Source organism: Melospiza georgiana, chromosome 3 (assembly GCF_028018845.1).
Source record: "Melospiza georgiana isolate bMelGeo1 chromosome 3, bMelGeo1.pri, whole genome shotgun sequence".
Lineage (NCBI taxonomy): Eukaryota > Metazoa > Chordata > Aves > Passeriformes > Passerellidae > Melospiza > Melospiza georgiana.
In genome coordinates, this window is record NC_080432.1 from 36,695,912 (window position 1) to 36,723,644 (window position 27,733).

Consider the following 27,733-nt stretch of genomic DNA (forward strand, 5'->3'; position numbering starts at 1 on the left):
TGAATATCAGCAAAGTGACTTGATGTAGCAGAAACCTGGAGACAGAAAGAATAAGGATGTTTTGTACCCCCTTATTTTCTCCCTCTCAATATCTAGGCATAGTTTTCAGTTCTTCACAGTCTGTCATTTCAGGGCAAGGTATTGGATCACTCCAAATGTCATTTGGTGTCTTTGCACACCTATGAGAGTGGTATTTGTTAAACAGCATGGTCACAGTTTGACAGCTGGTGTCAAAATACAGCCAAGTAGTTTGTTGTGTGATGAGTGCACGTGACGTTCCCAGTCGCTGTTTTTACGCCAACGTCTCTCAGTCTTCCAAAGATTTCTCTTCTTCCTTCTGACACTGGTCTTTCCTCTCTTGTGCTTATTTCCCCTTGCTCCTTATAAAGCTGCTACAGGAAAGAAAATGTATTAATGTGATGGTGGAAGCTAAAGAAGGGCAGCAACTGATTGTGCATTGTACATAGGACTCTGGTTGAAGATGACAGCTCTGAGCAGGTGACCTTGAGGTAGAAGAATGTTGACATACAAGGGTCTTTTGTATTCAGGCAGTAAGGCAGTGAGAAGAGGGGCAACCTCTCGGGGCAGTGACACCCAGTTCTGAAACACCACGTGATGCTCTTAAAACAGCATGAGTACCTGCCAGGAAAAAGCAGTCGTTCTTTACAAACATGGTCTGAGAAATTCTGTAGTACACCTGAAAGTGGTAACATTACAGCTGATGGCTGCATTCAGACCTCTTAGTATTGAAGGTAACATTAAGTGTGTACTTCAATATGACCTATAAAGTTACATCCAACCCTTGATTTTTTTTTTTGGTAACCATTTCTACCTGTGAACAAATATAGCAAAGGTGTGTAGATATGGAGAAATCTAGTTACTGCAGGGTGCTTCATTGTATAGATGATGTTAGTTCTCCTTCCCTTTTTGTACTGTACCTGCTTAGTAATGCTCTTGTCAATGCTGCCTTGAAACATCCTTTAGGGAAAGTAAGTTATAGTACCATCATGGAAAACTTATGTAGGATTCCTTGTGTTTCTTATGGTAACAGAATCCATTCAAAATCACTTGCCTTCCTTTCTCCAGTTCCTTGTTTGTATCGTATTGCCTGCTTCCTATTTGTGGTTTCTGTAGGACTAGGAGAGTAATAATAATAATAACATACTGATCAGATGCTCGGCCTTGTAACCTCTGAAACAAAGTTCCTTCCTGTTAACCAAATAAGAATGCTGGTGGCGTTCCTCCATATTAGTTCTCACTTGGGCAATATTCTCTAAAGCCAGTGAAGCTGAGCAGGTTTGAATTCAGGGCAGTTTGGCCTTGAAACATTTACTGAAGTTAGGAACCTTTAAATGTTGGCCTTTTGGATTTTCTAATGCTGGTGTCAGGAGTACGGGCTTACAGCTCCTGCAGAGCTCTCTGGCACGCGGTGTTTGTGTCCGTGCCGTGGCTGTTGGGGTCCTTGCTGCAGTCAGGAAAGTGCAGTTGATAATCTGGCTGATGGCCAAGGCACAGCCACGGGCAGGTTCGGTCTGGGCTGCACAAAGGATCTGCTGGATTCCTGCTAAGGTTTCTTTGCTTGGGCCCAACCCTTCCACTTTGGGAGTGATCTGAAACTTCACCTCACTTTTCTACTGGGGGTGTGCATGTAAACAAGGATTGTAGGCGAGTCTTGGCTTTGGCAAAAGTTTGGAATTGGCTGATTAATTAAAAAAATAATATAACCAGATTCTAATTGGAAAACAATGCTGAGGTGCTGAGATTTTTTTTAAGATAAGCAGTCTGGCCAAGTTCTTTAAGAAGGTTCACTTAGTACACCGCCCTTAACCATTTTGATATAGTTGCTCAAAAAACCTAAAGCATTGTGAGAGGGTTTTTTTGAGCTGTGTGAAGCTAATAAAGAAGGATGTGCTACTAAATAAAGTCTTCAAATCCTTGTCTCTAAGGAGTTTTAACAAAGTTACTTAGGAATAAAATAGTAAAGTCCTTGGGAATTACCATAACTAGCAGAAAAAGGGTCTTAAAGATATTTTTTGTTGTTGTTTTTAAAAGCATTACCGTACATATATCTGCATGCTAAAAATCTGCTTTCAATCAAAATGGTTTTTTTAATAAACCAGGCTTCTCTGAATTATCTGCAAAATTAATTAATTTTTTAGAATTAAATTGTTCTCAATCAGTGAATGAAGTGAATGGTGGAAATTGGAAGCTTTCTATAACAAAAAAGCTTTGAACAAAGTTATTAATGCTTTTAGCTGAAGTAAACTGTAGAATAGCATTAATGAACTCTCAGTGCTATAACCTTTGACTTCAAATTAACAATTTTAGGTTACCCAAAACTTTTTAAAGTAGTTGAAGTTCTTGAATTTTGTTTCCAGCAAGGCTGATAAGAACATATCTAAAAATACTTAAAATAGTATAGCTTGCCAGGGGATCAAATATTATATTTTTCAAGGTGACCCTGCATTTATTTTTCCGGGGAGCCCCCTGCACTTGCATTTATTTTTCTGGGGACCCCCTCCCACCCACCAAACTTATAGTGATTTACAGCTTTAATATGAAGGAAATCAGCCAAATTGTTAACATCAAGGTTAATTTTAATAGGATAAAAACTTTGTTTTACTTCCCTGTAACCCCAAACAAACCCCAACTTTTAATCTAAAGCCAGCAGCCTAGGCTAGGTCTCCAGACCTACGGGTTTCTGAAAAACACAACCCCCCAAAAAAAGGAGCCGAAGTTTTTAAAGGGCCTGGCTTTAAACGCGGAGCGAGGATCGCGCCGGGGCTGGGGACTCATCATGCCAGGGCGGCGGTGCGTGTGCCCGGGCGCCGGTCTGCGGCGTTGTGTCCCGGCGGAGCTGCGCGGCCGTGCCGTGCCGGGCCCGGCGGTGCGGTGCCGGTGGCGGCGGCGGTGCGGGCGCGGAGCGGAGCCGAGCGGAGCCGCGCTCTCCTCCCGCTCGCTTTCTCTTTCCCCCTCTCTCGCTCGCTCCCTCTCCCGCTCGCTCTCCCCCCTCCCTCCCTCGCTCTCTCGCTCTCCCTCTCTCTCTCCTACACTGCCAGCCCCTGATGTGATGGCGAAGAAACCCCGTTGACAAGGCACTGCTTTTTCATGACGGTGAGTTTCCCTTTGAGTGTATTATAATTTTGTGATAAAAATTTCAAGGAAAAAAAAAACACACAACCTCCTTCCTCCCTTCCTTCGGGGAGGGAAAAGAGAGGGGGGAAATCTATCTCCAGACAGACAGAAAAGAAAGAGGAGCAAATTAACAACCAGGAGTTGCCAAAACCAGGATATTAGGTTTCAGCCCAGAGAGCTATTGGCTCTGGGGCTATGTATATAAATATATATCTAGAGAGAGAGCGAGCGAGAGGGGAGACGAGGAGGAAGAAGAGGGATATTTTGTGGGTGGCTGTTGTTTGGGCAGATGTGGATTCACATGGAAATGAACTATATATATTAATTTTTTTTTTTCCGCGAGGATGGTGGTGGTGGCTGCTGAGGGCACTTAAAAAAAAAGTTGTTTCTTAAAATAAAGGCGCGGGGGGGGGGGGGGGGGGGGGTTGAAGGGAGAGATAAGGTTTCAGGTCCAGGCTGATAGCTGCAGAGAGGGGAGAGGTTTGGGGTGGGTTTTTTTTTTGGTTTTTTTTTTTTCTTGCTGATGCCATGCAAATTCAGGAGAGGAGGGAAGAAAAATCTCTTTTAATGACTCATTGATTGAGCCGGTTTAAAATTAGTTGTTGTTGTTGTCTTTTTTTTTTTTTTTCCGCCCCCTTGATGGCCATCAAGAGAGGGATGGAAAGAGGAGAGGAGGGAGAGAGAGTGTGTGTGTATGTGTGAGTGTGAGAGAGTGAGAGGGAGAGAGGGGGATAGAGAGAGTGTGTGAGGGAGAAAGAAAAATAATCTTTTCAAATCTCCTCCCTCTTTTTTTTCCCCCCTCGTTTCTTTGCTTTTCTCTAAAGCTCTGTGGTCTGTGAAACAGTCTTTTCTTCCTCCTCGTCGGGAAAATGGAGACACTTCGTCTCTCTCCTGGCTGTGCAGCTGGGAAGGATTTTTCTTTTCTTTTTTCCTTTTTCGCTCATGGCTTGATTTTTTTCTTTCCCCCTTCCACTCGCCACCACCCTAATCTTGTCTTTTCTTTGAGCTTGTGTCTCAGAGTTGTACCTGCTGGGGATTTATTTTTCACTAATTTCCTCGTTTTCGGTGTCGCCACTAGATTTGATTTGATTTGTTTGGTTTTTTATTTGCAATTTCCTCCGAATCGCTCCGTGCCTCCTGCTTTTAACCGAGGAATGGAAACGGTGCCGCTTTTTGTGGGTGCGCGAAATGCTCGGGCGGTAGGTTTGGGCTAATGCGATTTTTTTTTTTCGCCTTTTCGGGATCGAGTTTTTCGATGTTCCTTTTATTTTATTTATTTAATTTTTTATTTTTCTTTCGGAGACAGAAAATATTTAATTGTAACGCCTCTTTAAAACACAATAAAGCGTCTCTTTCTGGAGTGACCCCCTTTGGCTTCGGTGTAGAGTGGATGTAAACCCGATCCTTTGTGCTGCTGGGATTATTTTGCGCAAAAGAAGCAATATTTTGTAAATAGATTTTTTAACTTGTGGCTTAGAGAGAGTAGTAGGTTGTGAAGGGGGTTTTCTAAAATGGTCACTGTTCACATTTATTGAGTCATGGGCGGTATTCAATTATGTAAATTATATTTTGTTTTCTAGTATTTATTACAAAATTCAGTTATAGATGATGGCAGAAAATAGGTATAGAGACGTTAAAAGCCGGGCAAAATCGAACGACGCGTAGAGGGCACGCATGTATTTCCTTAGAGCTGTTGCTAATCACTGTGGGGAGGAATGAGATGTGGAGGCCTCTGCCTTTCGCCATTCCGTGCTCGCCGCTCCTCTCCTTCCCCGGGCTCGGCAGCGCGGGGTGGCCGAGGACTGCCGGGCAGAGAGGAGAGCGGCTCCAGCGGCAGCCCCGGCCGTGCCCGGGTTCGGCGGGCAGGCAGCCCCGGCTGCGCGGGGGAGCGGGAAGATGGCGCTGCCTGGCTCCCTGCCAGCGTTTGTTGCGCAGTTTCACCCGCTCTCCTCCCCCACGGGCGCCATTTTAAGGTCCTTTCTGCTGTCGCCGCGCCGTGTGGGGCGGTGCCGTCGCGCCCAGCTCGGGCCATATTTCTGTGTCTTGTCTGGGAAGCATTTCTGCTTTGGGCTTTGGGAACCGAGATCTCCCCGAAATCCTCAAAGCCTTGCTTCCCTCCCGCACCCCCTCACTCCTTTCCTAATCCTGGGTCACCGTCTTGAGGAGCGCTTTAACAGCCTTGGCTCGCCCGGGCCCGTGCGCGCAGCTTCGATCCCGCCAAGAGTCCTTACAAGCTTGTTTTCTTTACCTCTGAAATACGCGTTTCTTGTCATTCAACGTATAGGAATTAATAAAAGATTTGAAAGAACATTTTTTTCTGAACGATGGCCGAAAAATAAAACGTGACATTAAAAAGGAAATCCACCTTTAAAAAATGGTCCGGTGTAGTCCATAGGGCAAGGTATTCTTCATTGAAGAGGTTTCGGTAGTGCTTGTAAAAAAAAAAAGCATAGGTAATTTTTTTGGTGGGTAGGTTGCTTGTTTTGTTGCTGTTACTGTCGTAGTAATATTTTGATGTAGGGAGGGGACTAGGATATTTTCAAGTTTTTATTGCTCCTTTATGTCTAAGGGGAAGCTGCTATTTCCAAATTACTTAATTTGACAGCTCCACCTTAATATATTTTTAAAGTTTTGTTTTGGTGCTGTTTTTAGGACGAGCACTTCAAATACCTTTTTTTTTCAAAATCACCTTTTTAAAAAATATTTCTGTATGATTGCTCAGAGCTCATGAGACTTCAGCTTAATACCAACATCACCTGTACCTGGGAAGAGGAAGGTGTGCTGCCAAGCCAGCTTATGCTGTGCCCGCTAAGGAGTGTGGAACGCTTTTGTAATTCTTGGATTTCTGTTTTTTCTCACATCAGAGATCAGCTTCTCCATTCTCATTGCTCATTCCTGATAGAAGTGGGAGATTTTTTAAAATTCAGAAATAATCTTAAGATGTTTTTAATTATTTAAATGTTTAAATTTTTTTGCCTGTTGAAGGGTTTTAAACAACATTTCTGTGAAATACACTTACTGCTTGGAATATACAAAAAATTGTCTGGATATAAACTGTCTTTTTAAAAGATTTCCTGGGGACTTGTTGGCATTTTAGCTTTGAATAAAACACCAGCTATGAAACTTATTTACAGAGATTTTGAATGTAGAATACAGTATTTGTTCACATATTTCAGAACTCTTATATCATTAAATTCACTGCTTCTTGAAGTGATTATCTTCATTAACAGGAATCTTGGGATCAAGGTGGTGAATTATTTTTTTAATGGTGGCATATCTATAAATAATACAATTTCTCTCTTATGCCTTGAATGTCTAGGAGACTGTGTGTGATTTTCTTCATTAATTTGTGAAAATAGTGAAGAAATGGCAGAAACGGGATAAAAATGACTATATTCTCTCAGGGCCTAGTACTTGCCAAATGACTATATATAATCTGCACAGCTGCCTGCTTGCATTAAAGCACACCATATTCTCATCTTGCATTGAGATCTTGGTTGGTTACTACTTAAATATTCCAGATCTGTTCTTTTTAGATGTGTTTTTGTCTCTCCGAGCTTAAAAGTTTGTGGCTGTTGTTGCAAGCAGCGCTTTGCTTTGGGTGTCACTTGTTTACACTGCTGGAGGAATGCAGAGCTTGCTCACCATGTTGATACAGTAGCCTGGTAGTGCTTCCATTGATACCCCTTGGCTTACTCACTGGTGTGTGCTCACCTGGGTCTTCCGGTGTGTGCTTGTTTTGGGCATACTTGGAGTGCTTGCTTTGTGTGCAATACCTGTATCCTGGGGTTGACAGTGCTCTCACTAAATATGTGGGCTCAGCTACAGAGATGGTTTTACTGTAGCTAAGTATTTACATCACTTTATGAATGTGCAGCTTTCCTGCCCCAGCTCCCTCTCATGTCCTTTCCCAGTACAGTTGATGTATTTTAGTTCTACTGAGAGGAAAGGCCCAAAGTTGTGCTAGTAAGACCTGCATATCCAGTTTGCTCCAAGGTCCCTTTCTGTGTGCACGGAGTTTTCCAGCAGAGGGAAGCCCATGGCTGGAGCTGAAGAGCTCTAGGGTGCCTGGGTGTGGTGCCTGCTGCCTTTGCAGAGTTTTGCTGGTGCACTTCACATGGTTTCCAGAGAAGTTGTAGCTGTATAGCTGCAGTCGGGTTTCACACTGAGGCTCTAATGGTCAATGATCGTGCCTCCTCATGCTGTATTAGGCTCGTGGTAAATCTAATGGCTGCTGCTTTTTAGGGGAGGTGTAGCAGCCAGCGTCAGTGTGTCATTGCTGGCTGAGTACTGGCTGCAGAGCAGGCATAAGAGCCTCTTTGATAATGTAGTCACTGTTCAGAGAGTTGGCAGAATTCCTTGCAGTGCTTCTGCTGGAATAAGCCGCATCTGTACTTGAAAGGTTTTTTTTATTGCCATACAGACATGGGGATTGTCTACAAAAACAAGTGTGTTTTCCTTTCTTATGGTAGAGGAAAAGCAGTGACAATAATAAACTGTTCTAACATTCATTGTGACCTGCCACTGTTTTAATGTGAAAGAGTGAGCAGTTTTGGGAGGGCCCTTGTTAACACCACCATAAATGCATAAGCACGAATCTGAACTGAGGTTTTTTTCAGGTCATCACATAGTTAAACGAATATGTGTATTTTTTTTCAAGTGTTAATTTGTTCCTGATTTCATAGTTGGAAAAAATCCCCAACTACTCTGTAATCTTTTGCTTTATTTGAGGCTTTAGACAAAATAAAGATTACCATCATTAACTAGCACAGAGAGACTATCAAGTTTCTTTTTTATTATTATTCTTTTATTTTCTTGCACTAGTTTAAAAATGTTCTAGGGCTAAGGGAATCCTTACCAAAAGATATAGAAAGAAAGCAGGCAAAATCTGTAAAAACCTAACACAGTAACCTTTCTCTCATTGAAGGTATTGAGAAGGGGTGGTGAAATGGGAAGGGAAGGTCTGGAGAGGAGGATTTAACTTCATTGCAAGAGACTGATTGATTATTTTTGTAAGGTCTGATCTTATGCCTTGTCTCAGGTGGAACTTGTTTTACTGTGAACTTGATCCAAGCGTGGAGTTTCAAGACCTGGTGTTGGAGCTTGAATTTATTGAGATAAGTCAACTACAGAAGTTCTCTTGGCCCCCCTGAAATAGGTGGTGAAATTTCTATTGGCAGTTGGCAGTCAGCGAGGCATTGGCTTCAAGAAGGACAGCGTGGAGGATTTTCAGCTTGGATTTGGGGCGTTGATAAGGACTGCACTGCTGAAGTAGTTACACATCTGTCAATTAATCCTATTCACTTCTCAGTAGTTTCCCCAAACATAATAACTGAAAGGAGTATAAATGGCTGTTCAGCTAATTATTGGCAGTTGGTAGCAGATACTAACTAGCTCATCTGAACCATGCTTGTGCAAAGTTTGGTTTTTAAACTAGTTTGGACTAGAGTGGCAATGAAAAGGTATATTAATTGGGCATTGGTTTATAAATGAACTGAGAAATGTTCATTCATAAAGAAGTTATGGGCCTGCAGAATATTTTTTCAACATCTCTGAAAACTATATCTCACAATAAGAAGTATGAAACTTGAGTATTCTCAAGTAGAAACAAGGGGAAAACCATCTGAGGGACTGACTGAACATTTCTTGGAGTATTGTTTTGCACAAAGAACATACGCTAGCAGTCTGCACTATAGCATACAGTAGTTTGTAGAAATGCTTAAGGGCACCTCATATCTTCTGGGCAGGTGAATGTTTCCTTCCTAAGGAACTGCTGAGATCCTGCCTCCTGTGTGTCTTGTAGGATAGAACTGGGACCTTTCAGAATGTTTTATGAATATTGAAATTCCTGAGGAATCGTGTGTGTGGTGGAGCAGCTGGGAGGACAGAGCCCACAACAGGCCATAGGGTAGTGATGAGCATAGTCACTACTGGAGGAAAGTCTGAGCCCAGCCTTTAGCCTGGGAGATCCCATGGGATAAGGCAGCAGCCTGACCTTCAGGCTGAGGTTACTCTGGATTTTCTCTATGTGATTTAAAAAGAAATCTTATTTCCTGATAAAAGTCTTGTTAAGGTTTTGATATTGCCAAGAGCAGCCGTGGATGCAGTAGAAAAAAAATTGTATTGAATAAATCAGAAATGGTGTGCTGAACATGGGTATCTCAGGGAAATGACTGGAGACAGCCACGCAGGGTGTTCACTTGTGTACCTGGAGTGTTGCCTGTAGCTGGATTAGCCATTACTATCATACATACTGTTAATTGAAATGCGCATTTCCTTTCTTTCCCCTAACATACTAAAATGTCACTGTAGTTCTTGGAAGTTTGCTGAGTTACCACATTTGGCAAACTCAAATCAGTATTTTTTAATGGTGTACTAAAGGGGAATGTAGGAGTTGGATGAACAGCCTATTGTAGGTTGTCTGTGGTTTTTATTTGTCTGTGTGTGGAGCTGGATGTGTAAGCACCTCTGCCAGATCTTAAAAACCACGAAGAGGCATAATGTTGTGCCTAGCAATTCCTGAGAGGAAGCACTTTTGTGTTTCTTTTCTTGTTGCTGTTTTTCTGATTCCTGAATTGTTTCTATTTTTTAGAGTAGTTTTTCTTGGAAAGGTTTTTCATCATTCTTTTGAATATTTAAAATTACCAACTTCTTCTCATACTTTGTTGCATACAGATGTCTGAAATGCTGACGATTAAATCAGTTCTACAGCTAATTTCAAGCGTCGCAAATTTATCTTAGAAGTACTATTCAGATTTAGATTCTTGGAATGAAAACTTATTTTTTAATATTAAGAAGGTAATGCTTGCATAATACACTGTATTACTGGATTAGAATTCAAAATTTCTTAGTTTTTTAGCTGTATTTTATAGCACAGTTCCTGGTAGATTTTGCAACAGTGTAGTAACTTTTGATTACTCTGGAAAAGAAATGTTTGTAAGGAGTAATTCCATATTGTAGGATACAAGTACAGCATACTTAGTTTATGAGTGAATAGTAAATCTTTGTGTTTCACAAAGTGCATTTTAAAAGGATTATTTTTCCTTAGTCCTGTTGTCTTGAAATGACCATGTTTGGATAATTATGACTTCCGAGTGAGGTTTTAATTTGCAATTAATTTTTCAATATTTACTTCTTTTCCATTGAGTACTTTTCATTGTTCTGCAGCACATAATTTTTTACAGTAATGGGAGGGAGAAGTGGAAATACCTCTTAATACCAATTTTTGTATTCTGTCCGTGTAAAAATCAATTTCTTGAAAACAGAGAGCTTGACATGGTAAGCAGCTCTTAAGTTGATTATAAGATGGAGTTTTGGTTACTTACAAGAATCTGAAATTCACTTTGCAAGATACTAGATTGCTCAAAAGTAGTATTGACGTGAAATTTAAGAATAAATGATATGATGATAAGGATTTGAGTTTATACTTTTTTCTTACACTTCTGTGTTGCAGAGAATGCAAATGAGGTCTGGTTGTTCCTGTCTAGGAGTTTCCTTCACTGAATCCGAGGCTGCCTGTTGGATAGGAACCTGAGGGAGAACTGACAGGGTAAGGCAGGCAGTGGTAACAGCACCTTGGCAATCTGAAGTGCACACTAGGATGATACATTACCCAGGGGATGATGAAACAGCTTGGGGTTTTTCCCCGTAGTTCAGAAGCACACAGAGCAAAATATTAGCGCTGTGGAAATTAATGAGGGTTTTGGTGGAAATCTGTGTGAGGGAAGGACTTCGTTTCTGGGTGTTTGGTCTCTGCAGTCAGTGTGGAGTCACTTAATGCTGCTGCAATCCTTTTTTGTAATTTAGCAAGGGATGGATTGGGTTAAACAGTTATCTTACTCCGTGCTCAGAAAGGTTGTGAGGGATGAAAACGCCACGAATTTGATGTAGCACACTCAATTCACAGCAGTACCATTCTCTGCAGCGACTGTTGCAGTAACTGATTTGTTCTGGTTTTGTTCTTGTGCTGATTGTTTTTCCAGTGGCAATGCATTTCTTCAGGTATTCAATACTTGTGTTGGGATTGTACATTAAAATTCTGAATGGAGAATGATATAGAGCAACAGAACAATTTAAAAGATCTTTTAGGACAGGTTCATTATAAAGCACAAGAGAGATCTTGTCAGAATTCCTGCTGACAGGATGTGTACAAAGGCATACTGAAGTTGTGAGGATCAGTGGGTGTATGTCATAACTCCAGCAGTAATTGCTTCAGGTGCTGGGGATGTTCCTGTGTGCAGTTTGATTATCTCCCAGTATAAAGGTTTAGCTACAGCAGTCATTACCTTGCTCTAAAGCATCGATTTCCAAAGGTCACTGTTCACTCCAAGGAGTCATGCTGCCAATCAGGAATTGATCTCATGTATTTGCACAAAACTCTTGAGTCTAGATTTTTCCAACAGTTTTGCAGATAGATTTATTTATGTGTGTCTTATCAAGGTTTGATGTGGATTATATCACACTTTTTGGAAATTATTGTTCTAGATGTTGCTCTTCTAAGCTTTCCATTAGCTTGGGCTTTTTACAGGAAGTGAGAACAGGTTTATTGCTTTGTATCTGAAACAATCTGTTAAGGCTGTATGAAATTATAAGTGACTTTGAGAAAGAAGAATAATTCTGTTGTTGCAAGCTGGAATATAACTTGAGTAAATTTAAAATCCAGTGTTTGCAGCTCTTAGAATATGGATAGTATCTGAAGAGTGTGTGAATAGTTGGACTGCTTCTGGGCAAATCTGGTTTTAATGGCACTGCAGGTTGTAGGCCCTGCATGTGTTACATGATACTGTGGATTGTGTAGCATGTTGGTAAAAAATTTAAGATGGTTACCTGGGGGTTACCTGGCCCTGCCCCCTGCTGTAAGCAGAACAAGCTTCACAGTTAGAGCAGGTTGGTCAGGGCCATTTGTGTTTTGAAAATTTCCAAAGAGGATGATTCCAACCCCTTGCTTGAACATTCTTGCTTGTGAATGTTTTTCCTTGCATCTGGTTGGGATTTTTTGTGTTCCATGTTTTGGCTCTTGCTTTGTGCCTTGCTGTGTGCTGATGAGAGGCAACCTGCTTGGCTCATCTTAGTCTCCCTTTTAGCAGGCTGCAGGTAGCACCTGGGTTTGCCTTCTGTTGTCCAGGCCTAAGAAAGCAGTTCCTTCATGTGAGCACATGATTTTACTTGCACTCTGTTGGACTCCTTCACATTGTTTTGTATTCTTAAGAGCAGTGTCTGTGTGTGAAAGCCCAGCAGGGAATAATCGCTCCCCTGGCCCACTGCTTGTGCTGTGGTGATGTGTGCATTCAGTGTGTGCTCCAGCCCCACATGTGCTTTAAGCTGACTGAAGCACTGCTGCCTTCCCCTGTGTTTAACTCTCCACCTCCCTCATTCCCTCTCCTGTGCTGGCACTAGTGCTGCTGTAGCCCTGTGGCAAGCCAGAGCCAATCAAGGAGCTCATCCTAAGTTGAAACAGATCAATGTATTTTATCAGATCAGTTTTTGTTCCAGACGACTCTTCAAAGCCTTGAGCTGACCCAGGGAAGGTGGATGAGAGGAGGGCAGGACTGCTCTATTCATCTTCTATTGCTCTTTGCTCTGTAGTAGGTCAGAGTGTTGAAATGAAGGCAGAGGCTTTAAGGCCAAGTAATAAGAGTCTCCCAGAGGATTGGCTTGCATAGCTGGGATTTCCTTGTCAGTTTTATTACTTTCAACTTCTCTTATGTTCCGTTCGGGAACGTGTGATAAAGGGCACTGTGGTTATTTCCCAGAAGGGATAGGCAGGGCTTCTTGCACAAGTACATGTTATCCAAGTTGAAATAGATCCTGTATTCACCAGTGTGGTAGAAATATGAAATAAAATGGTAGGGGCTTTGCTAATAAGCTACAGGGAATATCTGTGCTGGGTTGTGACTAATTAGTGAGGATTGCCCTTTGTAAATTAGTTGGATGCACCAGCAGGGCTGAATTTGGCCTACTTCTTATAAGCAGATTTTTTTTGGTGCCTTTTTTTTAGGACACTGTAGTATTGATAATTAGATATTTGCTAGGCTGCATTGTAACAGTGCTCCAGCAGTTTGTGTGACTCTTCCCAAAGTGTATTTTCCACAGCTTTCTCTAGTGTGGGCTCTTGGCAGGGCCCTGGATGCATTGTTGGGTCCCAGTGGCCCAGCCAAGCCTCACCGAGAGCCTCCACTGGCTGAAGTCTCCAGAGACTGATTCAAATATAGAAGTGAGTCAATGTTTAAGGGTCTAGGCCAATGGTCTCCAGATGTTTGTGATTGCACACTCCTATTGGCAAGATTTTTGAGCATGTGTCCCCAATATATTTATTTTAATTTGCATACACAAGTATATTTGTGTATATTACAACTTCATATACCAGTGAAGTTTTAATAATTTCTTCTTGCACCCCACTGGATTTTCTTGCACACATCCTGCTTTGAAGACCACTGGTTCAGGCTTCATAACTCTTTAACTTCACTCATTGTAGCAGATTTTATTTTCAAATTCTCATGGCTTAATACGGTTTTTACCCACTTCATACATCACTCATTGCTGTGGCCCACTGTATGTTAACAAACAGTGAGGAGGACACAAAACTAGAAAAGATAGTTGGCAAGAAAAGTGACAAACTTTTCTGTCATTTGTGCCATAGGAAAGGTTTTAGGAAAATTCCTCAGGACAGCCTTGCTTTTGTTAACACACTTTTAAATGATCATCTGTGTCAAGGTCACATGGTGCTCAAATTCCACTTTTCAAAGTAGACTGACTACTATTGGGTGAATTTGGTTTTGGGCATGCAAGTACTCTGTCTGATTGTTTGCTGCTGCCTCTGTTGCTCTCCTGCAATTAACAGGGCACTAATCGTTTGGTAATCCTTGTTGAAAATAGGCATTAGTTAAAAAGATTTAAACGTGCAGTGTCCTGGTTTTTGCTGGAGCAAAGTTATTTTCTTCCTAGTGGCTGGAACAGTGCTGTGTTTTGGCTTTAGGTTGAGAATAACACACTGATGTTTTAGTTGTTGCAAAGCAGTGCTTGCACTAAGCCAAGGCCTTTTCAGCTTCTCATGCTGCCCTGCCTGTGTGGGGGCTGATTTGTGTTTGTAATAATAAATCCTGTGACCAGGACTGGAGGGGCCCTGCCTCCACCTGGGTGAAGGAAGAGGACTACCAGGTTTATTGGACTGTGGATTTGGCACATGGAAGCCACAGGACATACAGGACTCATTTTCACAGCAAACTCATGGACTCCTAGGCATAAAAATTGGATATATCTTCTTCCCTATCATGCATCAGCCTCTGGGAAAATCCAACAACACAATGGACTGTTCAAGGCCACTCTGAGAGCAAGGGGTACTGGGACATACAGACATTGGGATAGGGGATCTGCTAAAAGGGCTGGCCCTGCCCAATCAAAACTTTAACATCCTGTAGAAGTAGATAAAGTTCCTATAGTGCACACAGAAAATGGTGTTGTGCAAGGCAGTCTGGGTTTTTCCTGTCTCAGGTAAAGGTAGACCCATCCATGGGATTGGATTTGCTCAAGGACCTGGGTGCACTTAGTGGGTAATGCAGAGGGATGAAGTCTGGTGTGTACTCAAGGGGATTTGATTTTGGGGTAGAACAACCAATGAGGATGTTAAGTGCTGTATAATGCTGTATTTCCTCACTGGTTGCTTTATGCCGTGGCAATGGTATTGCTGTAAGATTCATGAAGAGTGAGTGCTGATGAAACTGAGCAAAGTGCAGCAGCAATGATGGAACCAGACAAGCACAGCAGTGATGAACCAGATTTCAGCATGTAATCATCCCAACAGCATTTACCATCTCTGTCACTTTGAAGGAATGATATGACAGATGGAGCCCAAAGTCCTGGACTAAATGAACTCAGTGGACATCTTAGAGGGGTGGCCCATAGATTATGGGCCTGTATGCCTGCATATATGGCAAAAAGCAGGAAAGGTGGTTGTGATTTTGTGGGATGCAATGGAAAGTGTGGGACCGGGACATGATGACATTGGAATAGAATAAGGGGTGGATATTGTCTTGGTTTTGACTGGGGTAGAGTTACTTTTCTTTCTAGCAGCTGTGTTTTGGATTTAGGATGAGAATAAAGTTGGTAACACACTGATGTTTTAGTTGTTGCTGAGCAGTGTTTGCACCAAGTCAGGGTCTTCTCAGCTTCTCACAGCATCCCACCAGTGAGGAGATTGGAGGTGTGAAAGAAGCTGGGAGGAAGATAGTCAGCAGATCAGACCCCAGCTGACCAAAGGGATGTCCCACACCATATGGCATCATGTGGAACAATAAAACTTTATTATCTGGGATAAACTTGTAGGAGTTTGCAGTATGTTGGGTAGATTTTTCTTGTATCACGTTTAGCTAGTAAAGCCAAGTGTATGCTCAGTAGTGGGTGTAATAGTGAAGATTATGTATTGCTGTTAGGATTTTCTGACACTAGTGTGTACATGCATTTTATTTTCCTTCTGATCATTCTATGCAAATTTTGAAGAATTCAGTGAATTTAACAAGTTTATCTTAATTTGTGTCAGTTGTTTTAATACCTCCAGAGTATTAATTGAAGAAAGCTCTGTGGTATCACTTCAGCTAATAGTGAACCCTTATTATGATAAAATCATGGATAATATTTGGTTATGTAAAGGAAAGACATTTTATGATGTTTAAATAATGCTGTCAGTATTTCCACACATGGGTTGGGATATACAAAAGTAGGTTTGCAGTGTGAAAATAAGGGTATTTTTGTATAAAGTTTTGCTTTTGGTTAGCTAGGAGACTTTGGAACCTTGTTCTTGAGACATGGGTATGCTTTCAGCAGTTAGAGGAAATAACAGCTTTCTGTAAGTAGTACTATCACTACAGTTAAAACAGAATGCTAATTGCTTATTAATTTATTCTTAGTAGTACACATTTATATTTAAATTTCCTGACATCATACTATGTCATGCCATTTGCTTAGCATTGAATTGCAATATCAGTGCTCAAGCTGGTGGCTCTATACAAGAGTAAGCAGCTGGGTTGCTGAATCATGGGAGAAATTGCTTTTCTTAATGTGCATAGTCACCTCCTGAATGCTGATTTTTGTCAACATTGAGGTAGTTCTCTTTAATATGCTTTGTTTTTCTGTCCTCCCTGAGAGATGATACTGAATAATCCTCACACTGACATGCACTCCATTTCTGCTTCACCATCACTGTAAGCTAAAGCACAGAGACAGACAAAATCCAGATAAGGCTCTGCAGTATAGAGGACACAGTACCTCTGCTAGTGTACAATATAAGCTATTTTCAGAACCAGTAGAGTGTAGAAAACCTTCAGGAAAGACGTTACAGAATCACAGGACAGCCAAGGTGGGAATGAATATGTGGAGATCACGTTATCCCCTGTCCTGCTGAGAGCAGACTCAACCAGAGCAGGCTGCTCAGGGTCAGAGCACGCAGGTCAAGGCTGTGGTCCAGCTGTGCCCTGGGTATCTCCAAGGATGGAGACTCCATTACCTTGCTGAAAAACTTGTGCCAGTATTTGGCTACCCTCAGAGTTTTAAAAAAGTTTTTTCTTTTGTCTACATGGACTTTTTGGTTTATTTTGTTTTGATTTGTGCCCTTTGCCTCTTGTTCATTGCCTGGGTATCACTGAGAAATATTTGTCTCTGTATTCTTAACACTCCCCCACCAGGTATTTATGTACAAGATAAGGATTCCCCCATGGTTTTCTGTTCCTCAAGCAGAACAGTCCTGGTGCTCTCAGTCTCTTGTATAGCAGGTGCTTCAGTCCCTTCAGTGTTTAATCATTATGGAGATCAGGATGAGGAATGACTCATGTGGATCTGGTCAGGGACAGTAAGTTTCTATTTGTCGAGAAGTAAGAGAGAGAGCAGAACGAATTAAAGCCAAAACTGTGTTATAACATTTGAGTGATAAGTATGACAGCACAACTTTTAAGGGAATTTGAGAAAGAAACAAGCATGGAATGCAATGATCAACTTGATGTGAGTAGAAAATATGCTAAATATGAGATTGGATAACTTAAAGGAAGCTGGGGTACCAAGAAGTTTTGGTAACAATAACATCAGTTGGTATTTGAACTGGCGGATTAGATGGGATTCTCACAGTTAGGAGCAAGGGGGATGATAGTCTGGGATGAATAGGAGAGCCCAGAATATGCAAACAGAAGCTTTGAAGGAGCAGCAGTTGGAGGGGAGAGTGAGTGTGAGACTTTGTGATGCAGCAGTCCCTGATGGAGTGGGCAGTGTGTGAGGAGTTGGTGGTTGTGACACTGTGAGGTTTAAAGTGCTCTGCATTCGATAGTTGCCCTCAGGTTGGGCAGGGCACATGAATTCCCTCCCTTTAACCCATTGTTAAAGGGGCTGTCAGACCTCTGTACTGTTAAACTCGAGTTTAAGTGCTCTCCTGAATATTGCTGAGGAGAAACTGGAAGCGGCCACACTGACACTTAGCTATTGCTAAGAAAGGTCTGTTAGAAAACAGTGTTTGTTTTAACGCTTAGTCATGTTTTGGCTATGGTTTTGATTCTAGACTGTAGCAGCATCCTTGTGACATTGACCTAAGTTTGTTTACCTTTTTGGCTGCTCAAATTAATGACTACAGCCACTAATTTGTAACAGTTTTTGTAGGCTCTGTAGTGCTTAGTTATTCCCTCTCTGGGATTAGCTGGGAATAAATTCCTATAGAAGCATTTTAATTGGAGTCTTATATTGCATTCAGTGTTGATATTTTTACTTCTTTAAGTTGTAGAAGTTATTTTTAATCAGTTTGGTTAATCATTTGTCTTTCTCTGATTTCAAATTCTAAAAACCCCCTGGATGGTAAAACATTGCATTTTGTAAATCTTTGCATGTAACTGAATTTGATTTTGATATAAATCAGCAGACATCTGTAGTACTTAAAAACTTTGTCAATAGTAGACAACTGTCAACTTCTTAAATTGTTTAATAAAAATACTGAGATATTCCAAATTGGTTTTGTTGTTGAAAACAAACTTTTGTGTGATACATATCAAATATCCACCTTCTCCTTTATTCTAGTTGTCATGGATGATGATGATGATGAATCCTGTCTCCTTGATCTTATTGGGTAAGTTTTCCACAAGAGTTGTTGCAGAAAAGTTGTGAATCATAATTTTGCAAAATCATCTTCTAGAAGGTGATTCTGTCTTGGTATTGTCTAAAGATGAGGTGACTTGCAGTGAAATGAGCCGACATGCTTCATGTCTTCCACGTGGAGATGTGTGGAGTGCAAAGCCTTTAATGCCAGTGGATGCTAGCTGACAGTCCACTTGCTGACATTCTCCTCAGGAGAGGCTAAGGAATGTGTGTTCTTGGAGAATGGATTCTCTTCTCAGGTAGTGCTAATACCAGATCAGTGTTGATGCATGTTACTGCTACTGCAAACTTCATAGCAAATAACTTTTTTTAAACAAATCCCCAAAGATGTCAATTTTTTTGAGTCATAGGGACTAGATAATTTTTTAATACTAGGCTTGTATTTTAAGGGAAGAGTAAAATTATTTTTTCCTGAATTTGGAATACTTAAATATTTCATTTCTACTAGCAATACACATTGGCATCTAAATGTTAGGGAAAAAGAATAGCTCTCTGTACTGTTTCCTCTTCACAACAAAGAATTTACCAGCATTTTGGTCAAAGATGGTTGATTTTAATAGAATCATGGACTTTGAATGGACATATGTGTTGTTGGTGGGTTTTTTGTGGCCCCCTCCCCTTATTTCCATAACAGATTTATATGGAGTTATATAGTTCTATGTGGCAATCTCCAAAAGTAATTGGGATAGCTGAAGCTTGAACAAGTTTTGTGTGGATTGTATATGTGACAAGTTGCCTTCCTTTGGCTATCATTTGTGTCAGTATTCAGGAACAGATAATATGCTATAAATGCATATAAAACACAAGAAGAGAATTGAACTTTTCATGCCCAGTACTTTGTTCAAACTCTGCTAGAAATTAGACCAATATCAATCCCATAGCTCCTGCTAAAAGATCATTCCCAGTTCACACGAGAATTTTTTACTAAGTGTAGGAAATAATTAGGCTTTTTACCTTTCTTACACACCTGAAAACTTCCAGGGAAACCAGTGAGAGCTGTAACTTCAGAAAGACCAAAACAGCCTCAGAGTGGCTGCTGTAGTTTGAGGGTTGCTCTGGATGCAGTAGCAGAAGCAGTGCCAGTGAAGGCTCAGTTACATTCTGTGGGGTAACTGTTGTGAGAGGTTACTGATTGTGGTCATGTGAAAACTCTTCCTGCTTGGAACATGAGCATAAAGATGATCATGGGACAATTAAGTGCTCTGTCATGAGCTTGAATCATGAGGATCCTGCTACAAGATCACAGGTGGTCCAGAAAATGAAGTGCTCTCTATACAGATGAGTGTTTGTGTGAAAATTACAGTGTTCTTGCTGCTCCTGGCAGCAATTATTGTCTTAAGCATCTAGAAGAATAGGAAACTTTTTTTTTTTTAATCTGATCTGTGATTTGGTAAGTGCCATTTAAAATTCTGTCCTTACTAAAGACAATATTTAAGGTTATGAAGTGTTCTTAATTTTTAATTGCATTTTGCACGATTGGAGGACAGTGAGGGTGATTAGTATTAATGGCCTGGTTGTTTTACTGATAAAATTCATGAGCATAATACAACCCTATATGAGATCATAAGTTCTGTGCTCCTTAATTTTTGAAATTCTGTGAAATCTACTATGAAAGTGACATTTGTTTCAAAATATATGTAACCACTTCAATATTGTAAGCATAATAGTACAATAAAGTTCCTGCCAAGTACTGTCATGTCTTTTGTAAACCCATGAACACAGTTTTTTTTTTTTTCAGAAAAAAAAGGGAGTAGAGGTGTGTTTGTCCTTCTAGGAGAGTAGTTGTGAGCTTGAAAGATCTTTGACTTTATGCATCTTTATTTTCTAGGACCATCAGGCAAGAAGGAGACATTTTTAGTTACTGCTTTTTTACATGATAATCTCCTGCTTCTAAAAAATGTTTCATTATTACTTGTTAATCAATGAACATGTTTTAAAAATCAGAGAAACCCATGTCAATTTACTCCTTATGCTAAGGGAAATGCTGTATAATTATTGCATTATAATAATCCCATGTAACACGGCCTTGTATTCTTTTTACTTGGTCTATGCATACAGCTAAATTAATGTATTTGTATTTGTTTGAATTTCTGACACTCATTCTATCCAACTACATTTTTAATATGAGTTTTGTTTAGTGGTAGTGCTAAGTTAATTAAATACACTGAAATTCATAATATTTAGTCAATTATTTCTATGGTTGGTTTCACTTGGAAGAGGTGCCACTTTTTCTTCATAAGGGGACTGTTACTCTGGCAATCATAAATTTTTATTAACTTGTGTCAAAGGTGACAGAAAACCCATCAGAGAATCAGGTTTGTAAATACCCTACTAGATGCTAGCTAAACAAGGCATTACAGTTTAGCTGTAGAAGAGGTGGTACCTGTTTTAGTTCTCACATTATTTGGTGGTAGTATATTCCTTAGTTTTTGTACTGTGTGCTGTCATAAAATACCATGTTTTTCAAGAGAATATGAGTATCACCCTCATAAAGGGAAATATAGTAGAGTGCAGCTAAAATTTTGTGATCAACATAGTTTATTTGCTTGAAATGCCTTGTTACAATGGCAGCATAAATGATCAGCATCTGGAGGTTGTGCTGATACAGAAACACAGAGCCCCAGATGACACAAACTTTCAGCTTTGCATTGGATTCAATGAAAGATGTGTTTTTACTAGAACCCTGATTTACATGAGTATAGTATGTGGCTTAATTAAATTAGCCTCATTAGTAAAAAGGACTTCCAAAAAGTGTTAATGTCTTTATTTTTTTCCCCCCTTCAGGGACCCACAAGCGCTGAATTATTTTCTACATGGACCTAGTAGTAAATCTGTAAGTACATTGCTGTGTATTAGACATAGATAAACTTAATTGACTGTATTAGTTCTAAACATTATTTTTGTCTTTTACCAGAGCAATGAAGACTTGACTAATGCAGAATATTCTGTAGCCAACTCAAATTCAATTTTCGCCAACTCCAATGTAAGTGCTCAGGAGATAAATGACATTAGTATTGAGATTGCATGCTTTGTATGGCTTTGCTTGGCTTCATAAAACTGAATGAAGCAGATGTGGGTTTCAGCTTTTTCATGTGAAAGCTCTGAATACTGACATAGAATCTACCTTGTGCTGTTAATATTTTAAGTATTTCAGTGGGGAATTAATTGAAAAATACTGCACTGTTGGGATGTGTTTTGTAAATATGTAAAGCAACTTGCTGAGCAGTGAAAATGCTCTCTGGTGTAATTCTTCAGTAAACTGCATTTATGGCTTTAGTGAATGTAGGAGTAGTAGTGCTCAAAGATAGACCTTGAAAGTTAGTCATTCATATGCTCTCTGTGTATGTTAGAATCCCTTTTGTTTCTTAGTTTATGCAGATTCTGAGCTGACAGGTTTTCTTTAAATTAATGAGTGAGTTGGTTTTTAGTTTTTTTTTTGCTTTTTGTAATTTTTTTTTTAGACTCAGGAGGTAACTTTGGATGTGTCCTTCCTGTAACTTCAGTGTTAGGGAAGTTGCTTTAAATTCATTAGGTGTTGCAAGAGGTCTTCAGTGTTCCTTCTTGCCAGGAATGTTGTGCAGCCCTGGACCACGTTTCACACAATGAGGTTGTGGAATCCCAATCCTTGGTGATAAATCCAAGGCTCTAGTGTGGGTGGGAGTCATGCTTTGATTGAACATTGGACTGGAGGACTTAAGAGATCCCTTCAGATTCACATTTCTTTGGTTTCATTTGTGTGTTTTTAAAAACAACTGAATTGTTAATCCCACAATTAAGTTATTTGAATACATAGAATAGGATTTTCTTGGTAATTCCTCTTTCTGTGGTACTGTTACCTTATCTGTTTACCTCATTTTCATAACAGATACCTGGATACACTTGTAGACTTAAATAATTGGCATGCAGAAATTCTGAAAACTGTTGATCTGTGTGTGGAGAAGTAGTGACTTTCCTGTAGGCACAGTAGTGTAAGACAAGCTGGTTGAGATAATGGTGAGGGAGTAGGGTACCCAGAGGAACAGGGCATGCCCAATTTTCAGCTGTTGGGGATCAGTGGCTTTCACTTGGTACCAGGTTGTGGCCATTAGCAGACTGTCTGTATGTAGCACTGGCAGAGGTGGGGTTTCTTACTTATCCAATTAAAAAAACTGGTTTGGGGGAAAAAGGGTGACATGACATGCATTTGTCATAGCCTAGACTTCCTAGTTGTTCCTTGTAGGCATCCTTCTGATGAGCATGACTAGGTGGGCAGGAGTCAGGTGTTTCAGGTGTATTTTCAGAAAGTGAGTTTCCTTGAGTAATTTTGAGGGGCAGTGGGAGATTCTGGACAAGGTGGGAATAGCAGTTGGAAGCAATAAAATACTTGGTGAAAGCTAAGAGCTTTCTGGTGTGTGAAATTTGGGGTAAGTAATCTAGAAGGCAGGTGATCAGAGGAGTGGGGATTCCTAGTACATGTTCCTTGGATGACATACAGCATGCTCTGTCCTCATCCTTTTATATCTCACAAGGAGCACCAATGCCCTCTTGTCTTCCCTCCTCCCTCCTGTGAGAGCCCTGTGCTGATGTCGGTGAAGAATGACTTGATTACAAATACAGATTCTTACAGTTCATTGGGAAGGACCAAGTGTTACCATAAACAGATGGTTTCATAGTCCATGCTTATAAAATGGGACACCTGAAAAGTTAGATGCTTCTGAGGCTTTTGCCATTAAAGTTTTTGCAGATGCTGAAAGTTCTGTCTTTGTATATATTCAGAATTGCTGCCATGAAGTAGGATTGACTGTCTTGCTGCCTGTCTCAGCCTTTCAGTGGCAGAGTTCACAAATTCAGTGTTGAGGTTCAGTGCCTCAGTGGGTAAGCAGGCTCAGCCAACACCTAACACAAGCAAGATGAAGTTCCTGCTGACTGAAGGAAAAGAAAGCACTCTTCCCACTCCCTTTCACTGGCCCCCATGCCCCATCCCAACCTTCCCCGAGTTGAGTCTGTACCACCTCTGCTGATTCCAGGTTGGTTTCCTCTGGCTGTTTTCATGAGAGGCTTCCCCTGCCGTTGCCCTGTTACCTGGCTTGTACTGGGTGGCTGCTTCCATTCTCCTGTTACAGTAAAATAGGACAGCATAAGAGAGCAGGATATTCATGGAGCCAGTGAGAATAAGACTCTTCTTCTTGGGAAGCACATTCATGAAGCTGCAGAGGCTTTGGTTTCTTCTTGAAATTAGCGTGGCATTCTGCATGGCTCTTCTCAATCTGGACAGTAATGATTCAGATGTTAACTTGGAAGGTTACAGTTTTTGCATATAAAATTATTTTCTAATGTTAAATAGTCCTGGGAGCAGGGAATGAAACTTGGGATTCTCTGTTCCAGTGGCAGAGTTTTAAGCTATTAATCATATTATTAGTGTTATTATTGGTAGTAGTAATAGTTGTATTGTTTGTACTAACTGGAATAGCATTACTGGGGCTGTTTAGGTTAGACTGTTTAGGTTACACAGTTGTAAAACATTTCAGTTTGGTTGGCCTAATTAGTGATTCCTTTTTACTCTGCCCAGTGGGAGCTAGGTACAGTTGAGAACATGATTTGTAGCTTTAGGTGTTCCTGAGGTTCAGACACTGAGACATTTGAACAGTGGTTTAATTCCTCTATTAACATAAATGTTTAAAGCTTGCTGTAGTTAAATAGTTGTAACTTGACAATATTTTATCTAATCTTAAGAAAAATATTTTAATATTTTAAAACATGACTGAAGTTTCAGAAAATACACTGTTTTTTTTTTTTTTGAGAAACAGATTGGGGTAAAATTCTGAATAAGTATGCTTGGGGAACTGAAGTTAGGGTGGGGACCTCATTGCATGTGATAATTACGGCTTGCAGCATCTTCACACAGTTTACATGAGGTGAAAACAAGCGTCTGTGACCTTCAAGGAGTGAAGGCTCAGAGTATGAGCGTAACTGATAATTGCACACCCACAGTTTCCATTTATCCTGACCTACAAAGAAACTGGTTGTTGCTTCTGAATAGCTGAGATGTGATCATGCAGTTTAGAAAGTTGTACTTTGCCTAACTTAAAACTATCATGAGTATTATTATGCATTTAAATTTGTCATTCCATCTTCAGAAACATGATGCTTTTGTTATCTAGAGTTTCTGGACAGAACTTTGTTTTAGGAAAATCTTGACAGTAGGCCAGAGTAAATAGGTTTTGATTTTCCTTATCACGGTGTTAATGGATGCGGATTTTTTTGTTAAAGGTGCCATTTAATACTTGTGGTAGTTCCAATGTTTATAGTTCTCAGTAATCTTTTTATGAGCATAAACCACAGTCTGTGACACTTTTTTTTTTACTCCCTTGTTTCTAAAATTTTTTTAAACAAGGAATTTGCATAATGCCTTAACATTATGAAATGGTCACTGGTTTGCCCCAAGTGATTATAGAAATGCTGATAGGATTTTGGAGGCGAATCTTGTTTGGTAGAAGTCGGTGGAAGAAAAGCTTTCTTCTGCCTTTTCTCTGCTTCTACTGTTGCTACTGAAGCCTTGCCCTAAACCGAATTAGAGTGGAGGTGTTTTCCCTCCTCGTTTCTTTTATCCTTTTGTCAGTAGAGTGCTCAGCTTGAGGAAGGGAAAATGGCACTTAGAGAGCGTTTCATGTCCTCTTGAAACAGTGCAGCTGGAGAGCTAAGTGCTGTGTATTGAGAGATTTGAGAAGGGAAAGGAGAGAAGCCTCTCCAGCAGTCTGAGGGTGTGAGTGGGGTATCCATGACATGTTTGTGCTGGCTCACTGTATGGGATCAACATCATCCTGTATAATTCTGTGTAAAAAGTTTGCTTGCATGAAAAAATAACTAATGAGGAAACAAGGCAAATACTGGAGTTTCTGAAAGTGATTTACTTCTTGTTTTGCTTTTCAGAACACTGATCCTAAGTCGTCTGTAAAAGGTGTAAGTGGTCAGCTTGGAGAGGGGCCTAGTGATGGACTGCAGCTGTCCAGTAGCCTTCAGTTTCTTGAAGATGAACTTGTGTCTTCTCCTTTACCTGATCTTACTGAGGATCAGCCTTTTGATATTCTTCAGAAGTCCTTGCAGGAGGCCAATATTACTGAACAGACTTTGGCAGAAGAGGCATATTTGGATGCCAGTGTAGGTTCTAGCCAACAGTTTGCACAAGCTCAGCTTCATCCTTCCTCATCAGCATCCTTTACTCAGGCTTCTAATGTTTCTAATTACTCAGGTCAGACGTTGCAACCTATAGGAGTTACTCAAGTGGTACAGCAACCTGTTGGAGCATCTTTTGCAAGCAATACAGTTGGTGTGCAACATGGCTTTATGCAACACGTCGGAATTAGTGTTCCTGGCCAGCATTTGTCTAATAGCAGCCAGATTAGTGGTTCTGGGCAGATACAGCTGATTGGTTCATTTAGTAATCAACCTTCCATGATGACCATCAATAACCTCGATGGATCTCAGATAATACTGAAAGGCAATGGTCAGCAAACACCTGCAAACATGAGCAGTGGCCTCTTGGTCCATAGACAAACTCCAAATGGGAACTCGCTGTTCAGTAACTCAAATTCAAGTCCCGTAGCACAACCTGTAACTGTTCCATTTAACAGCACAAATTTTCAGACTTCATTGCCTGTCCATAATATCATCATTCAAAGGGGTTTGGCACCAAACTCTAACAAAGTTCCTATTAATATCCAACCAAAGCCTATTCAGATGGGTCAGCAGACTGCTTACAATGTGAATAACTTGGGAATACAGCAACATCATGTACAGCAAGGGATTCCATTTGCTTCTGCAAACTCACCTCAAAGTTCAGTAGTTGGTCCTCATATGTCTGTTAATATTGTTAATCAACAACAAAATACAAGAAAATCAGTTACACCTCAGACAGTTAGCAATGCTGGAGGTAGTATTGTTATCCATTCTCCTATGGGACAGCCTCACGCACCTCAAAACCAGTTTCTCATACCTACAAGTTTGTCTGTTAATTCTAATTCAGTTCATCATGTCCAGGCCATAAATGGACAACTTCTTCAGACTCAGCCTTCCCAGCTGGTTCCCGGCCAAGTGTCTGCTGAGCACGTCATGCTCAACAGGAACTCTACAAACATGCTAAGAGCCAACCAATCGTATTCAGGACAGATGCTGAATAATCAGAACACAGCTGTTCAGCTTGTTTCTGGCCAGACATTCACAGCTCCTGGAAACCAAGTTATAGTAAATCATGGAACTTCCCAAATTGTTGGTGGACAGGTGCCACTGCAGCAGGCGTCGCCAACGGTGTTGCATTTGTCACCCAGCCAAGCGAACGTTTCCCAAGGCAGGTCGAGTTTCACCACCATGTCACCTGGGCAGTCCACAGCCTCAAGTATGCCAGCTTCTGGTCGATTTGCTGCTGCCAGTTCTTCTGGTTCCGTGCTCCCCAGCCTGGGAGCATCCGTTCAGTCTGTCGCGTCGGGAGGGAACTTCACGGGGGATCAGCTGGGCCAGAACAGAGCTCAGGTTGCCGTCAGCGCGTCGCATCGTCTTCCAGCATCCTCCTCCAAGTCTGTCAGCACCTTCAGTCACACGTCTGTGGGAGTAACACAGCAACAGTTTGCCTTTGGTCAGGTAGGAAAGCTGCCTGAGAATGTAGCCAAAGAAAGGCTTCTAAGCTGTGCTAAAATTGGCTAATACACAGAATGGTAATTTTGCTGGTTTGTATTGTTACAAATACTGTGGAGCTGCTAAAAGTTAGTGTAACCCAGATTTGTCATTTCACATGGTATTTTCTAAATCAGTGAACAACTCTGCCACTTTGATTAATCCCAAAGATTTTGTTGGTGATTTATAGTATTATTTTCAGAAGTGCTTGGCATTAATTTATGTCTGCTCCTGTTTAAAGGAGTGGGCATTGTAAGTTTATACAATTGCAGGCTCTCCTGTAAACCTTACCATAGGCTGGATGTAAAGGCTCAGGTTCATTCTTAGCACTTAAAAATCTTTTGACCTCCCTAAAACCTATGCATTTTCAAAGTCTGACTTAATGAAATTAGAGATGAAAAGGCTTCTTGGGCTTTCTTTTGTTATTTATTATATTGGTGCTTTTGTTATGTGTTTCTGCAGAAGTTAGAAGCTTTCAAATTTGATGCAAAGACAGGAAATGCTTCTTAGAATCCTTAAAAATAAATACCTTTTAAAGCAGTTTGTAAAAGTATAACATTAAAAATAATCCTCTAAGAAGTCAAGCTAGTACCTAAAAAAAAAATTCAGAATTCACTTTTAAGGTTTGATGTTGTTTATTTTGTCCAGTAGATACACTTGCAGTATATATTCAACTCAGATTTTTCTGTTTTCATAAGCAAACTTATAAGCAGTCAAAAGTTTAAAAGAAAAAAATTCATAAAGTTACAGAGCTAATTTTAACTCAGTGATTTTTCACACAATTAACAACAAGCTATTCAATTTCTGTCACTTTTTAAACTTTTATTTT

General features: G+C 40.5%; 1 protein-coding gene across 5 annotated transcripts in view; it reads left to right on the forward strand.

The window, feature by feature from the left end:
* The window catches only part of BICRAL (BICRA like chromatin remodeling complex associated protein), a 45,013-nt gene that overhangs the window by 6,605 nt on the left and 10,675 nt on the right, over positions 1-27,733 (forward strand). For 2 of the 5 annotated variants that reach the window (XM_058020460.1, XM_058020462.1), the window contains exons 2-5: positions 18,181-18,229; positions 21,043-21,091; positions 21,173-21,241; positions 25,168-26,871. In XM_058020460.1, the coding sequence (XP_057876443.1) occupies positions 18,186-18,229; positions 21,043-21,091; positions 21,173-21,241; positions 25,168-26,871 (1,866 nt within the window). In that variant the 5' untranslated portion in view covers positions 18,181-18,185. Of the gene's footprint in view, positions 1-3,023; positions 3,115-3,836; positions 4,335-10,606; positions 10,685-18,180; positions 18,230-21,042; positions 21,092-21,172; positions 21,242-25,167; positions 26,872-27,733 lie in introns of those variants that run through there. The other 3 variants (XM_058020458.1, XM_058020459.1, XM_058020461.1) reach the window with 3 other exon arrangements.